Below are 16,864 nucleotides of genomic sequence, written 5' to 3' on the forward strand. Positions count from 1 at the left end.
TAGTTGCCGGAGTTCAGTAACCCTCAGGAAATGGCTTATTATTCCCTGCCTGAGTGTTTTGTATGCTTAGCTAACAGGTAAAGTTTACAAAAGCTCTCTCCACATGTGTCTGGCAGTCAGCAGCTGTAATGGAAAGGGATAGTGTGATCATGAACCCCATGGAATGACAAGATGACTAAATTGACTTTTGGGCTTGAAGTTTAATTTTAGCCTATTAGGCATTTGAAGCTCCCATGTTTGCACTTTGGCCAAATCTTGCTGTACTCATTCAGGCAAATGTAGTTCCTATTGAATACCACTAGAAGTTTGCCTGAATATGGATCTTCTGATGTAACCCTATCTCACTCTGCATTAGTTGCTGAAAGGAGGAAATCCAGCAATGGGCAATAACTATTTCATCTGTCACGCCCTTTTATACAAACAGACCAACATTTCTTTAAAGATTGCTTTCTCCCTCCCAGCCTCACCTGTCTTCTCTGTTTTAGGAGATTGATGTGGAAGTAAGGAAGGAAATTGAGGACGCAGCTCAGTTTGCTACCACTGATCCAGAACCACCATTGGAAGAATTAGGCAACCATATCTACAAAAATGAGCCACCCTTTGAAGTACGTGGCCCCAGTCAGTGGATCAAATACAAGTCTGTTAGCTAAAATGAATGCAATTTACTCCAGCAGCCTGTTGCATTATGGCCTTTTTGGGAGGATTAAATTTTGTATTTGTAGTAAGAATGAACTGTTCATATTTAAGGTTTGTTTATTTGGAAGAATAAAATTGTTTTCAGCCAGGGACAGCTAAACATTATGTAGAAAAATGCATGAACCCATGGATAAGGAGCTGAATTAGGATAAAGCAATGGTTGTTTAAATCACTATAAATTTGCTTCAGTGGCTGGTTTTGGATTGCTTTACTTACGAAAGTTACTCTTCTAAATGTTTTGAATAAAAATCATGTTATGTACAGTATATAAATATATTGTCACACTAAAGTGGTCTACCGTGCCTGTTCGCTTTGGGTATGAGATCAGAGGCTTGTGGTGCCATTTTTTGTTGTCAGGCCCCAATTCTTTCAATAAGTTGTAAAGAGAAATAAGGATTTACTTTGGAATTTAGTTTATAGAACTTGAAGATGGGACTAACACTATACAAATTAGTGTTTATGATTTTGTTGAATTAGTTTTGCTGCTTAAGGAAATGAAACTCTAGCCACAGAAAGCAAACATTTCAATATTTAATTATCCAGAAGTTCTAGGTGCACTAATAACCACATACATTTCCCTATCTTTTATATACATTTGGTTAATACTTATTAATCAGTGCACATGATAGCAGAACCGTACAACACATTCTAAAAAATCTGATCTATCTAAAATTAGAATGCATTTTAAATACAAGACTGTTCAACAAATAGACTGGTCTAGGTATATAGCATGTACTTTACTTAAAAACAGCAAGCTGTTTTCTTCAGCTGCAGTTGTATTTACGCTGACAGATGCATTACATAAATAATGCACTTAATTTTTACAAATAATTTGTAAGATTAGAGAGTGGTTTTACAGACATTTCAACATCCAGGATCTAATGGGCAAAAATCACAAACACCCGCTTTAATGTCCACTGTGCATTACATTTTGAAGTTAAATTAAACAGGCCATTCAGATGTGCAAAACTGGAGGACCAATGTACAACAATCTAATAATTTAAGGATTACTTAGAATGTGTTTGCTGCCTGCTCATATGTAAGAAAGAATTAACTGTTGGTTTCTGAGGGCTTATTAGCCATTTTTCTGTGGTTTAATATTGCATTCCAAATTCTGCAGAGAAGACCACCACTATAAAGATGAAATGAAAATAACATTAAATTAGAAACTATATTTAAAATTCCAAAACATTATACCAATAGTAATTGCACTCTGGAGAATTTTGTTAAGTGCCTGTGTGTGATCTCTCCTAGGGAACAGGAAATTCCAAACAGTGATAGAGGGGAGAGCTGGCTAAAGCAAGCTGGGGATAATAATTTTCATCTGTCACTAAATACGTCAAACTGCTTTTCCATTACTGCCAGAGGTTAATATTTTTGAGGAAGAATTTTGATTTTTTTTTTAAAAAAAATCCTTTCACTATCAAAGGCTGTAAAAAATTTGTGCATAATTTCCAAAAATTTACTCTTCCTCAGTTAGTAAGTAATTCAATCAATGTGAACTTTCTGGTATGCCAACATAAAAAAGCCACCCATAATGGCCCTCATGTCCAAGTAAGGATAACTATGTAAAGAAAACTTCACTTAATGTTAAGTCTGTGGCTTCCCAACTGTTCTAGATAAAATTAAACTTGTCCCAGTGATCCTGTATGTAAGTGTCCCTTGCACCATAGGCCTTAACACCTACCTGTTTAAATACTCTTTCAAGTTTACTAAAATAGAAAATTAATCTTTACAAGGGGTTCTTGCTATTAAATAAGCTTTCACAGCTTCATTGCACAAACTCATTTTTTGATAAGGACCACTACAGTGATCCTTGACACCTTCATATTAAGAGCAATAGAATGGTGAGCACATTTCTGGCAGTATTCAAACATTGCCTTACCGTAGTCTAAGGTATCTCAAGTCATCCTTAGTGATATCATTAAGGACATCATTTAGTGCGTAATCCTCTTCAGCAAACTGAAAGACAGAGTTGTTCCTAAATTAAGTTGTTGTTTCATTGAAACCAAACTGGTATTAACAATAAACAGATTAATTTTTGGTTTTTTTACCCTCTCAATTGCATCTGAGTCAGCTCCTTGTTGTCTTAACCAGTCTAGGAGCTTCTGGTCTACATTCTGTACAGGAGCTCCTGGGGGCCTTTGAAATTCTGTAATAATTTAAATATATAGCTTAACAGGTCAACAACATGTAGAATTGTACAGCTGTATGGGTATTTTCTAGGGCAAAAATAGCATCAGCAACCTGATGCTTTCCTCAAATAGAAGGCACCCTATATCTGTGGGCCACGAATTTCTTCTTGGACTATTCCAAGGCCAAAAATACAATCATGCAAAATTATTTAGTGAGTCCCATTTAAAGAGAATCTGATTCAAGCAAAGCTTTTGGTAAGCATTTGGAACTGAGTGCAAGGCAATCTATAGAAATCCCTCCTACCTGTAGGCTTGGACTGTAACCGAAGCAGGTGCAACTCTTGGGTTTTCTGCTCTAGAGTTTGCCGTAAGAGGGTTTGATACTCTCTCTCCTTCTGAACCAAGACTTCCAAAAGCCTATGAAATGTGACCAAACCCATAGATAGTCAAGTTGAGAATAAAATCTGTATTCATATTTATTAAATGTCCCAAGGAGTATCTTGAGTACTTTCAAAAATAAGAGATGTTAAATACCAGTATTTACAGAAGAGCTATATATACGCATTGCTGAGTTAATTCCCCTTCCAAATGAGTACTTTCTCCTACACAAACAGCCAAACAAAATGCAGTCCAATTCCTAACCCAGAGTTGAAATCCTTTCCTGTAAACATACAAATACAGTCACTGTAGTGAAATATTCTAGGAACTATTTTCCTTTTATTAAGTAATTTTGGTTTGGCATTTTACAGTCTCTGAAAACTAGGATAAAAGTGGCGTTAAGAGAGATTTCTCCTATCTAACAAATTATGTTTCGTAAACTCTTCAGTGCAAAGTGTGAGTGGAAAAGAATATTTCAGGTTGACAAGTGCCAAATAATTTTTTCTCCAATATTACTAAAATTTATAGTTTAGAGAAACAAGAAAGGTTAGTTAACAACAAATTTTAATGATGTGCCAATACAGCAAAGATCCTCCCACTATTTTAATCACATGGGTTTTTTGCAAGGCCTTAGGGGACACCAAAATTATAAACAAGCAAAATCACAACTATTGACTTTACTAATAATATTAAAACTAAACAAGCAAGCACTAACTGTTACTTCACTTAGTCTTTTCATATGTGGAGAATTAACAAGATTACACCTTAAAGAGTGGGCCTGCCTCTAGTAGGGGAGCTCTTCTCTTGCTAAATTAAGACCCAAGTACATTATTCCCTAAATTAGTATAGAGTCTAGCCTCAATGTAAAACAGCTTCTAGAAGGGCTAGCGAACTTTAAGGGTGAATCCTGTTTCCACATCTATAAACTGTTTTATGAAGATATACCAAAGGTAAGTGATCCTAGGCTAAGTCTTATGAACCCAAGGAAAGTGTTTAAATCAGTTACTCAAAAGAAGCCACTCACAGAGTTGTCTTGAGACAAAAAATAATCCAGAATTTTAACCCAAATCCCACTTTTTTGCTGTTTGCCAAGGTTAATTTATGACTCTGTAGCAATGCATAGGCTAAACAATCTTGTTTTTAACAAAAGAAGCTGTTAATACCTAAGTCAAAATATTGCACTGCAATTGTAAAAGTCACTGCAAGAAAAATTGAAATTCTTTGTGAGTCCTTTGGCAAATTGCATCTCACTCATTGTGCTGAACTGAAAGGTTGCTGCATCTTGATGCTGTTCTGTAGCTTCTTTCTTGTTAGCTGTCCAATTGATGTTATTGCTTGCTTGCAGAAGTGTCAAACAGGCTCTGTGATGGGTTCGCTTCTGAGAATTGCCTGCTGAAGTTGAGAGACATGAGCATTGTGCTACTGGTTGCTCAGCACAGCAAGCTTTTATATTCTTTCTGTAGTCTTACTGAAGGAGGAAAATCTCCCTCTTTGGCTGGATTAAAAAATTAGCTGCTGTCATCCTTTCATTGACTCAGTGCCTTCATGGATTGGCTACAGCAACATCTTCAGTTCAGGAATATGCACTCTGCTACTGTCTATGCAGCAGGGTGGTAATTTTTCTTCCATTCATTGGCTATATTGATTGTAAGATACTCTCAGAACTTTCCAACAAAATTGAAACTCTTTTTCTTACATTTCCGTTGAATTCCTTTGGGGTAGTTAATAATTGAGATTCTACTTCAAATGGGTCCAAATACCCTTTTGCCTTGTGTAAAGGCCTTACAGCCCTCAGTCTTTTTAAATTTCAGCATCCTGAAAATTGAATAGCCATTCAAGAAGGCAGGGGAGAAGTGACTCTTGGTAAGTAATTTGCCAAGCAATGTCAGAGAACTAGTAGAAAATTATTTATATTAATGTGTGGAACTAAAGTGGCTTTTTACTTTAGTAACTGGTTATAGCATCAGATGCTCGTGCTATAAAATCTCTATTCTCACAATGTATTAGGAATTTGAGACTAGATACAAAACATTTGCAAATATATAAGGTGCTTAACCATCACTAAGTATGTGTTGGGGTTTTAAAATGAAGGTGTTTTCTTTGGTCAGAGAGCCCGTATGTATGGCTCCTGGTAACAGTGCATCTCTGAACAAAGTCTCTTGCTTTAGACAAAACTCAGACTTGTATCACATACCGAGAGCCGCACTTGGATCTTTGAACAAACAATTTTACTGGTCTGTTGGCCCTTTTGACCAAAATGATCCTGAGATTTAAGATTCAGAATTTGAAGTACATTTTCAACTTGCAATTTAAAAACCTCTTTTAAAATATTGTATACAAAGAACAAATTAAACTACTGCTTTATAGACACCTAAGAAAAATATGAGAAGTTAAAGGAAGACTGAAATTATAAAAGCTATATGGGGGAGTATGTGCTGTTGACAAATCAGACTTTCTGGGGCTTTCTTAAAATTCAGTAAAGGCAGGTTTGTAATCACCCAGCCCCTAGGTACCCCAAGCTGTTTTCAAACTTTTTGAGCTAAGCCACCAACCTTTGAGTTACGAAGCCAAATTATACCTATGCCCAAGGCCCCTGCCCTGCACCCCCACTCCCCTGCTGGGCCCTGGCATTTTTATAGTATATCAAGGGGGAGCCTCAGAGAGAAAAAGGTTGAGAACCCCTACACTATGTCATTTATCTTCTAGCCAGTTATATTAGTTTAGTCTCATCATTTCCCTGCTCCCACAGAAGAAAGGGGGATGGTACCCTTCGGCCCTCTGAAACTCAAGTTCATCCATTGGTTCAAATTCACAATGGTGACACCAGCATACATATTCTCAATGCTGGATTCTCAAGCTGGGCTCTTGGCTTGCAAGATATACTGTCATGTTGAAGTCTAGCTGGCTCACAGGAAATACATCATGTTTCTTGTGAAGAAGTCTCATTAGCACTATAGGCTCAAGACCTTTGGCCTCTTCACCAAATGCCTGGCTACACATCTGACAAGGCAAGGAATTAAAATCGACCCCAGATTGGCTGATTCGAGGTCAGTCAGCTCCACCCATGAATGACTCCATTTGAGTACTTTTGGTTCTCTTTGCCACAGTGTGCCTCAGAGTCAACAGACCGGAGTCTACTTTCAGCCCTGTCCCAAGTATAGAATTCATGGGGGCTTTACCGGACTCCTTACTGGCAAAGGCCTATCTGCCCCAGGACAGATTTCTCACCATTCACAACCTCGTCAAACAGCTTCGAACTTAGCTGACAACATCAGCCCAGAACCTGTTTGAAACTCGTGTCTCGTGAGATAGGGTGCCAGTTTCCCTGCACTGCATGCAAAGACATCATCCCCTGGCAGGACAGTAGCTCAGGGGGCAGGGAGCGGTGTGTGGCACTAGGGGTAGGGAGAGGGATGGCTAGGGGATGTGTGCGGGCACAGGGTAAGCTCAGGGTGTAGGGAGAGGGGTAGGGCCTGCAGTCCCTGTTTCCAAAGGGTGGCTGCAACTGCACTCCAGTTCCTTGTGCCTGCCAGGGGCTGAGATACAGAACTCATGTAGTGTTTACACTGTGTCATATTAAAGGTCATGACGTAGTGTACAGAGGTCACAATTCCCCAGGGGGTCCTCTCATAAGATTGGTTGAAGGACCATCTCCATGTCTCCAGCAGAGTCCTGCTCCACACCTCATGACACTAGTGACACTTATTCATAATAGAATGGGGACTGCATCTGGGCCATCAGACCCAATGCTTCTGGCTCCCCGCAGAAGGCCAATATTCACTAAAACATCCTGGAATTGAGGGCCATTTGGCTAGTGTTCATAGCTTTCCTCCTGACTCTTCAAGGTGTCACAGTATTATCTGGACAGAACAGTTGTTTTAAGAATTCTCCTAGATTATTCCTAGCATTTACTCACAGACCCTATCTCCACCTAAAAACTGTCAAAATGGGTCTTTTAAGGCATGCTATGTGGTGGTACACTGAGGTGCAGTGGGCACATTAGGACTCATTCCACCAGAGCTTAGGCAGCTTCTGCAACTTCCCTAATCATAGAAACCTGCAGCGCAGCTACCTGGAATTCAGTTCACACTTTCACCCTGCAGTATTTGCTGGTGGACAGCTCCGACACCCATTTCGGCAGAGCTGTCCCACAGTCATCACACTCGGCGCATGGATGTGAGTTACTGCTTGAATCTCACCAGAAGTGGAATCCATGTGGGCAATCACTCGAAGAAGAAAGGTTACTTATCCTACAAAAACTGGTTCCTCAGGATGTTGTCATCCACATGCATTCCATGGCCCACCCTCTTTCCTAGCTACTGTACACAGTTACTGCCCCATTGGATTTAGCATTAGCAAAGGAACGGGAAAGCAGTGTCAGCTGTCCCATTCTTTACACACACAATTACGAAGCACAAGAGGACCTCACTGGATGTTGCTCCTCAAAGAGTCCAATCTCGCACACATGAGGCATGAGTACACCTGAAGTGGAACACACACATCTCAAAGAACCACAGTTCTTTACTGTACAGTAAGCATAGTTACTAGGGGGTAAAGAACCGTTCTTTCATCAATAAGAATTTTTACATGAATATTCAGTTTTCTCCACCATGAAGGACCCTCTTTCCTTTATGTTTGCACAGTATCTAGCCAATCCTGATGGTGCCCAGAGATCCCAAAGTTTTAGTAATTCAACAAATCAGTGCATTTCTTATTTTACTGTGTGGTCCCATATTAAGCCTGTGTTGACAGAGCTGCAGCTTTTACAATATTATCAACTGACAAGGACTCCAGGTTTTTCATTACTGGGGCGAAGGGGCTGATGTGAGTCCTACTGTATAGGAATATATAAAACCTTCTGAGTTGTCTAATGCAGATTGTCTCCCCATTACTGGGCATTACATCCTGAGTTCTTAGACCAGAAATTGTATGTGATTATTTGGAATTTTCTGACGTGAAATTTAGACACCTCATTTTAGTTGCCACTACTCCACAACATTGGTGAGAAAACTGGAGTTCAGATCACACTGGGAATCCTGTGCTTATATTTAATATCCAGTGTTTGGCACCCTTACCTGAGAACTCTTATTTACAAATAAAAAGAGAGTGTGTCAATGCTTACTGGGACTCCAACATTTTTTCCGTGTACTTTCTGTGAATTGCAAGATCCTAAGTGGTGTTGTAAAATTTGGTGAAAATTATACAAGTGCCTAGATATATTGCTGGGTACCTTTCGCAGACCACTTGGTGAACTCCTGCAAATTCTACTTTGACTAGAGGATACTGTGGTTGATGAACATATGCCTATGAATAAACATTCTTTTTTGAGTAGGTTTATTCTTGAAGGTTTTCTGAAGACTACATGGCAAAAGGCACAGCTCTACAAGAGAAATTACCTGTTTGTCTCTTGTTTAAGTTTGGCTAGCTGCAGATTAAGATGTTGCTGCTGTGATTCATGTGACACCACAGAACTGAGTGTGCTCACTCCAGATGTGACACCTGGCTCTTCATTTCCATTTTGTTCCACTGGGTGGCAATCATCTTCCACTTCATCGGCATCTTCTTCCACTCCTTCAGTCTCTGAAGCTGGCTCAAAGTGAGCTTGAAGTTCTGCACAAACCAGTGAAGAAGTCAACTTAGTACCACTTACCCTGGCTTTTTTGGAGGCAGTGAATGTGAGGAAGCTACAGGAAAGCGGCTCCTTTTCCGGACATCTTACGGGCAGCATATTTCCTCTCTACCTGGAAAAAGCTGCCTCAGCTTGAGTAAAAGTAGTGATGAGATTTTATCCTGATGCTTCCCACATGGAATGTACTTTTCCTAGGGTGTTTAATAAAGGAGATACCAGTAGCTAGGAGTGAAATGTAATCTTGGCAAATATTAACACATGATAGCATTAGTCTCTTACATTGGTTGGACCACAAACTTTGTGGCATCATTTCCAAACAGGATTAAACAGCAGCAGTAGCAATATTAGTGCATTCATCTTTGGATAGGTCCCTGTTTATATGGTGTTCACAATCTTACTAGTCTATAAAATGGCAAGTGCGCTGATGATGTAGCAGAAGTAATAAATAGCATGGATAGGCAGTAGCTATTCAGGATTCTGTTTACATAATGGGGGAACAGAGTTGCTTTTAGAGAAAGAAGAATTCCAGAAAAGTTTGGTTACTTACTTTGTGCACTAACTGGCATTCTTCGAGATATGTTGTTCCTATCTGTGTTCCTCCTGAACTGCACATGTGCTCCATATGCCTGAATCCGGAAGATTTTCACTAGCAGTGTCCATTGGCTCATGCCTGCACCCTTCTCCTTCTGCTCCAAACCAAGGGTACAAGGGGTGATGTGGACTGACTGCCTCTCCAGGTCCTTCTCCAAAGCAAATAATCTTTGATAAGGATCTGAAGCAGAGGTGGGCAGTGGAATACACACAGGGACACATCTCAAAGAACTCCAGCTGCTGTACAAGGTAAGTTGCCAGACTTTCTTTGAATGATGGTCTGTATGTGTATACCATTCGAGGCGACTCACAAGCCATACTCATTGAGGAGGAGGGTTGAGGAATCCTGCTGTACCACAGACTGAAGGATGCATTTTCTATAGAAGCTTGTATCAGGACAAAATGTCTCAAAGGTAGGCACAGAGCCCCATGCTGCTGCTCTGCAAATCTCTAGAAGAGGGACATCTCTACATGAAGTTACAGATGTACAGTGGGCTCTGGTCAGGTGTGCTCTCTCACGCTGTGGGGGTTACTGTCAACTCACAGCAAAGCAGGACACAGCCCAAAATCCATTTAGGAAGTCTCTGTGAGGAGAGGGCTGAATGTATGAGGGGGGAAACAAAGGAGACATATAATTTAGGAGATTTCCTGAAAGACGTTGTCCACTGTAGGTAAAAGGTCAAGGCTCAATAGACACTGTCCTCTGTGGTGGCATGGGGCTTTGGATAGAAGACAGGTAAGTGGATGACCTAAATCAGATGGAATTATGAGATTACTTTTGGACTGAATTTAGAATGTAACCTCAGGGAAACTTTATCATTATGGAAGAATATACAAGTTGGGTCAACTGCAAGGGCCTTCAGCTCACCTACTCTTCTGCCTGAGGTGAGCAACCAGATAGGCAACCTTCATAGACAGAGGAATGAAGGAACATGAGGCTAAAGGTTCGAAGGGAGAATTTGTTAATGCTGACTGGACTAGATTGAGGTCCCATGTCAGAGTAGATTTCAGCACTGGGGGAAAGGATCTGAGAAGTACCTTCAGAAACCTGACTATAGTCGGGTGGCTGAAGACTGAATACTTGTCCATTGGAGGGTGAAAGGCACTAATAGCCGCCAAGTGCACTAGAGAACTTTGATGTTTTCAGAGAGAGGAGGTAGGTCATAATTGTAGGGAGTCTTGGAATTGATGTCATAAGGAAAATCTCTTCCATTTTGCTGCTTAGCATTTTCTGTTATTGCTGAGGATGGACTGTACGGTCTCCAAGCATGCTCTAAGTTCATCATCCATCCAAATATCAGCAAAGGGAATGTTGCTCTTGAGTCCTTAAGGGTATATAATGGTTAGTCCGTCTTCTCAATGAATAGGTTATTTCCCTTGATGGGCAGCTCTTCCAAGGTTGATTGGGCTTCTTTGGGAAATCTGGAGGATTGGAGTCACAAAGCCCACCTCATGACTACAGATGGTGCCATCGAGTGGGAGGCTGTATCTGCTGCATCTACCAAAGCTTGGAGGGCAGACCTGACTAGCAATTTACCTTCTTTGATGATTGTTTGGAATTGAAGTCTGCGTTCTTGAAGCAGCCAGTTGACAAATTTAGAGAACGGATTATAATTAATAAACTCATACTTGGCCATTAAAGCCTGATAGTGTGCTATGCAGAACTGTAAACTTGAGGAAGTGTAGTTCTTTCTCTCAAAGAAGCCTAGACATCTGGCCTCCTTATTTGTGGGTATAGATCTGGGTTGATATTGCTTGTTCCTTTCAGTGACAGCCTGCACCACTAGAAGTTCAGAGTGGGATGCAAGAATAAATATTATGCCGCTTTAGATGGTATAAAATATTTCTCCTTTGTTTTTTTCAGAGTGGGAGCACAGATGGCTGGAATATGCCAGACCATCTTGGCTAGACCTAATATAGCCTCATTGATTGGCAATGCCACCTTGCTAAGATCCTAACTTTGAAAGATATCCAGTAATGTGAGGGATAACCAATGCTTCTTCCAGGAGGATATGAAGCATGTCTGCAGTTCTCCTTAGGAGATCTTGAAATTGCCTATAGTCATCGGCTGGTGTGACTGTCTCATCTAGTGAGAACAAGGATATCCCCACAGTGGCTAGTAGCTCTGCCTTGTTGAGTTGTTTCTCTTCCTCAGAGCATTCCTCAGTGGGTTGGGGTTCTTCCTCAACTTGCATTCTTGTCTATCTGTATTCAGGATGTCTCATATAGGGATCCCTGGAACCCCAATAAAGCCATTGAGAGAGTCCATAGGGATAATGGGGTGGTCTCCAGGGAGAAGGGTACTATGGGTCCCCAGCTAGGTCCTGTGGGAGTGAGAAGGTGCCCGTGAGATTTTAGAGCCTCTGCTGGAGCTGACTTCCTGTCTTGATAAGACTGGTAAGCTCTCCCCACTGATCCCAGGGTTGTTGGAGGAGCACAAGGCCTCTGCGTCCATGGGCAGGGCTGTTAGTACCAGTGATGGTCTTACTATGCTTCCGCTGGTAGTTGGTACCAATGACTGACGAAATGATGGTGTGGGGGACAGAATCAATGATTCTGGGTCTGCACAGACTGTAACATCCTCCAGGATAGCATATCTGACCACTGTTGCTGGTGGGCTTCCGTCTCTTGGTGGCACTGGCAATGGTTCTCGGTACCAATGAATACTCCTCCATGCAAGTCAGCACTTGTGTAGGAGTTGTCCACTCTCGCCTTTTGCTCATTGGTACGCAGGACGGTCCTGCTCCTTCAGGGGTTGATGGTCTCGGGACACTTTTGCCTCTTGGGGCCACGGAACTGGTACTGTGCTCTTTAGGACCTCCTGACATAACCATATTGGGGTGCAGAGTGTCGCCCAACATAGAATGCGCTGAGGAGGAAGTCCTCTCTTTAGATGAGGACTTAGATGGGGATTTCTCACATACATCCTTGTGAGAGTGTTTACTCTTACCCTTCTCATGTCTGTCCTGTTTGCTAGAGTCCTTAATTCTGTTCCCAGTGTGGACACATCCATGCTCTAAGACTGCTTCTCGGTGCCTCTGCCCAACGTACATGAGGTCTGATGGGCCAAGGTGGGACTGTGGCCTCCTTGAGTGATCCATCAGCAATGTTTGAAGTCAGAACTCTCAGGATTGGTGGGTCGAGTGAGGGAAGGACTCACAAATATTATACCTGGAGGAGATGTGAGCTTCCCCGAGGCAATACAGACAAGTGTTGTGATTATCGCTGATCAGGAAGGCCCAGGGGAAAACCATAGAGATCTTGAATCCTAGCATCTTGGACATGCTAGGAATCCTCTACATGGGCGTGGGGAGTACAGAGGTCCCCCCAAACAATGGCTCCTAAAACTCACTAGCTCTAGAGGAAACTTATATAAGAACAAACCATTTACAAATTTTACACATAAACAAAGAACACTAGCTAAAGCTGTGGATAATGGAGGAGCCCTGTCTCAGACCAAAGGTGATAGAAAGGAACTAGAGAGGCAGTTGGTCTGCACCATCCCTGGTTGGAGCACCAGGAGAAGGCTGCCACAGGCACGGACCAATGGACATTAATAATGTAAAGTCTTCCAGTCTCAGGGGTATGGAGTGCTTTTGTGCACCTCAAATGGAATACACACAGAGACCATCAAATGAAGCACTTCCCCTTCCATTTAAGGATAAGTTATGGCCTAATTCAAAAAGCCTTTAGAATTAGGTTTCCCCAGTTATAAAAATACCAAATATAAATGAGTAAATCTATTTCACTCTGTGCAGCCTAGTTCACTGGGAATTTGAAAAAAGTGTTGTCCCTGTCCATCGCCCTATCCCTCCCAGCTGAAGAGAAATCACTCAAGCCCTATTTCCCCGCTACTAACAAACTTCAGAAATGAGATGGATCAATCAGCTGGAAAGAACGTGAAACCATTTATGATGCATTTTGTAAGTGTTTCATTTAGAAACTAGTACTCATGTGTTTTGATTTACCTGGAATCAGAATAGTGACTGCTGCTTGGACTGCACGGCGAATTATGTTATCCATTGCAAACATCCAATGAGGTCTAATTAAATGATTCCTTAATACTTTGTTCACCTACAAGTATAGAAATAAGCAAAAGCATCAGCGAAGGACCTAGACACTACAGACAAAACTTTGTTTTGTAAAGATTCAGATAAAGCTCTGTAAATTAATGGGAATCTGTATTGTATAAGTCAGCACAACCCTCTCTCCTCTTGAGACTAAAATTATTAGATGCTGAGTTCAGACTTCACCAGCTCATGAACAACAACTTCCAAATCTCCCATATGCTAATAAAATGCAGTGCTCTCAGCAGCCACTCAGATATCTCAGCATTTGTAGCCATACTAAATAAAATTAAAATTTTGCAAGACTAAGGATACTCTATATTTGTATTTATATATATATAAAGACAGGAGTTTCTTGAACTCTCTTCAATTTAGCTTAGAATAACTAAACTGATAAATGCAGTGGTGGGGTTCACAGATGGAGACTGATAAAACCTTATTTAGCCTTGACAGAATAGGATTAACAGGAGATGTGATAAGACAAGAACTAGGGCATAAAGGGAATATACTCAATGCATAAGAAGAATTTGAGAAGTATTTTTTTTTACAGAAAAATTGGTGAATGGGTTTCCATTTAAAATAGTGGAGCCAAGCAGTCATGTATTTAAATACAATAAAAATAAAATAAAATAAAATAAAAACATAATTACATGGAATATATAAGTCACGGGATTCTGTCTGGTGCTTAGGAGTAGTCAACCAACCTTATTAGGGGCTCCAAGGAAGTTGCTCACTGAAAACAGCACAATGCCGCTGTTGTCACTGCATGTGCAGCACCAGCTCTCACTGAAGCCAGTGGAAATTCTGTACGTGGAGGCACTGAAGTATCTGGCCCTGAGCTGTTTTTTTCCCCCCAGACGAGCAAAAATATAAACCTTTTGATATTTTGTAAAAACCTACAAAATCAGGACAGTGAGGGGAGTGGGATGTATCGGAGTGGCCTCTGGGGCAGGAGAGATTGTAGGGAAAATGATGCTATTAGGATTTGACATCTTGGATGAAGCCCTTACAAAAGTCCCTGTCACAGTTGCCAGAATCATTCCTGAACTACAGGGCCTGATACGATTATCAAGGGACAAGACAACAAAAGAGATGGGACTCTAGGGAGATATGGGAGTTCAGCAAAGCCCCATTTATCTGACCCTCCATTAACCAACTCTCTGAGTTAACCAAATAACCAACACACACTGGTCCAGAAGCAGGTGATCTCTCCTTTGACCACCAGATCGCACTGCAGCCTCGCATTTTTCCATTCTCTGGATTATCCAAATTTTTGATTATCCAATCCAGTCCCAATTAGATTGGATAAATAGGGTTCTGCTGTGTAAGTGGGGATGGGGCAACAAACAGAGAGCAGGGATGAGTAGGGCCCTAGTGGGGGTCACTAGCGATGTATAGGGGTCCTGCTGGGATGAGACGTATGTGCAAGGACCCTGGGATCACCCACACTGTGCCAAGACATAACATTGAGGGAGCCCTTCAAGCACCAATGGCCTTGGCTTACTCATGCATCAGGCAGTAGTGCTTGGGGAGCCCAAGTGTTTCTGCACTGAGATTTCCATGCACCTAAAGCTCTGCATAGTGCTCAGTATGCCAGGTAGCAATGACTGCTGCATCAAGAGAGACCATTTAGCATTGATGGCTCAGCACAGAAGCACTGGGCTCCTCCCTCACCCTAGGTTGTCCATACATCTGTTCCCCACTATCCAGGTCTCCTCCAAACAGACCTTCTTCCCTGACCCTCAACAACATCGAGCACACTTCCCTTCTCACCTCCCAGCTCACCACATCCCAGTACCTCTCTCACTTACCACCCCAGTTCCTGACATCACACTGAAGGGCCAAGAGGAGGTATAGGAGTGAATGGCTGTGCGGAGGGGGCCATTAGGAATGAGCAGGGATGGGGAGCAAGAAAAGCTGAGGGAAGTAGCAGGGGTTCAGCCAGGAAGGCCTGGGAGTAGGAAGAGGAGTACAGGGATTTGGTTTATCAGATTGGAATGCCACTCCCTTCTGCTTCTAGATTCTAGACAAATGGAGGACGTACTGCATCCTGAAATCCAAACAGCACCAGGTGAATCTGATTGATGGAAGTGCTGTCAAAGTCCAAATCCATTTTCAGCTTGGATATAGTGGACGCCATCACTCTGTGCTCGGGAGAATGTATGAAGTCCCTTAAAATCCCAATTATCTGCTTGATGTGGGTGACTGAAAGTTGCAGTTCTTCAGAATTCTGGAGAAAAGGTATTCAATGCACTATATCAAGACTCATACAAAGAAATAATAAAACCACTGATAAGAACCTAATGGTTTAGCAGTGCTAACATTACAGGGTTACAATTTATATTTGCTGCTGCTGTTTCTCACACAACCACACACAAATGACGGAACTTTAATCACCCATCTGCAAATCCTACTAAACTTGTATTGTATTCTCTGCTCTTGTCAAACCTTAAGAATTATATTTACTGTAACTTAACATTTACTTTGTGAAAACAAAACCAAGGGTTGTAATGACTGTCCTTGAGGACAATGAAATGAAAAGAGAGTGGATACATAGTTGTTCAGTCAGTGCCCTTTATATTTGCTTCTCTGTATGTAAATAGAGAGGATGACAAAAACATGAAAGTCCAGTAACAATATGGGTTCTCAAAAAGAAAAGGAGTATTTGTGGCACCTTAGAGACTAACAAATTTATTTGAGCATAAGCTTTCGTGAGCTACAGCTCACTTCATCGGATGCATTCGGTGGAAAATCTCCCGACTGTATTTTCCACCGAATGCATCCGATGAAGTGAGCTGTAGTTCACGAAAGCTTATGCTCAAATAAATTTGTTAGTCTCTAAGGTGCCACAAGTCCTCCTTTTCTTTTTGCGAATACAGACTAACAAGACTGCTACACTGAAACCTGTCAATATGGATTCTCTCACTTTATCACATTAGTAGACATGTAATTAGTATATAATTTACAGTTAGTGACTTCTTGTGACAAATTAAGACCTAGTAAGTTTGTTAAATACAGAAAGAATTTATTGCAACTCATAGCATGAAAATCACTTGTCAGAAGCAGTCACCAGCCCTAAAATATATTTTTGCTTTGTTTCCATTCCAATAGGCTTCTCCTGTAACTCTACCAATTCACTGCAACTGCACCAGAGGCAGCTTTCTCCTATACATGCAGGCAATATTGTACTGCATGATTAAGTTGGCTGTTAAGGCAGGATACAGATAGTGAGCTAAATTCAGCCACAGTGCAAGAGATAGAGTTCCATCAGCTTACGCTAGGGCTGAACTTGGCTCAACATGTCTGACCAAGTCACTGTTCTCATGTCCACAATGTTTAGCACTGTAGACAAGGCCTGAGCACTGCAC

The 16,864-nt window shown here is 41.3% G+C and overlaps 2 protein-coding genes across 6 annotated transcripts in view; one reads left to right on the forward strand and one right to left on the reverse strand.

Annotated features, from left to right (window-relative positions):
- PDHA1 (pyruvate dehydrogenase E1 subunit alpha 1) overlaps positions 1–980 on the forward strand; it is a 30,351-nt gene extending 29,371 nt beyond the window's left edge. For both annotated transcript variants that reach the window (XM_038390861.2, XM_038390851.2), the window contains one exon: positions 486–980. In XM_038390861.2, the coding sequence (XP_038246789.1) occupies positions 486–650 (165 nt within the window). In that variant the 3' untranslated portion in view covers positions 651–980. The remainder of the gene's footprint in view (positions 1–485) is intronic.
- A 153-nt stretch (positions 981–1,133) lies between these two features.
- Positions 1,134–16,864, reverse strand: part of MAP3K15 (mitogen-activated protein kinase kinase kinase 15) — a 148,423-nt gene continuing 132,692 nt past the window's right edge. For 3 of the 4 annotated variants that reach the window (XM_043504584.1, XM_038390782.2, XM_038390829.2), the window contains 7 exons: positions 15,541–15,726; positions 13,398–13,503; positions 8,606–8,819; positions 3,136–3,248; positions 2,751–2,848; positions 2,582–2,658; positions 1,134–1,828 (listed from right to left, as the gene is read on the reverse strand). In XM_043504584.1, the coding sequence (XP_043360519.1) occupies positions 1,747–1,828; positions 2,582–2,658; positions 2,751–2,848; positions 3,136–3,248; positions 8,606–8,819; positions 13,398–13,503; positions 15,541–15,726 (876 nt within the window). In that variant the 3' untranslated portion in view covers positions 1,134–1,746. Of the gene's footprint in view, positions 1,829–2,581; positions 2,659–2,750; positions 2,849–3,135; positions 3,249–8,605; positions 9,030–13,397; positions 13,504–15,540; positions 15,727–16,864 lie in introns of those variants that run through there. The other variant, XM_043504592.1, reaches the window with a different exon arrangement.

Source organism: Dermochelys coriacea, chromosome 1, assembly GCF_009764565.3.
Source record: "Dermochelys coriacea isolate rDerCor1 chromosome 1, rDerCor1.pri.v4, whole genome shotgun sequence".
Taxonomy (NCBI): Eukaryota; Metazoa; Chordata; order Testudines; family Dermochelyidae; genus Dermochelys; species Dermochelys coriacea.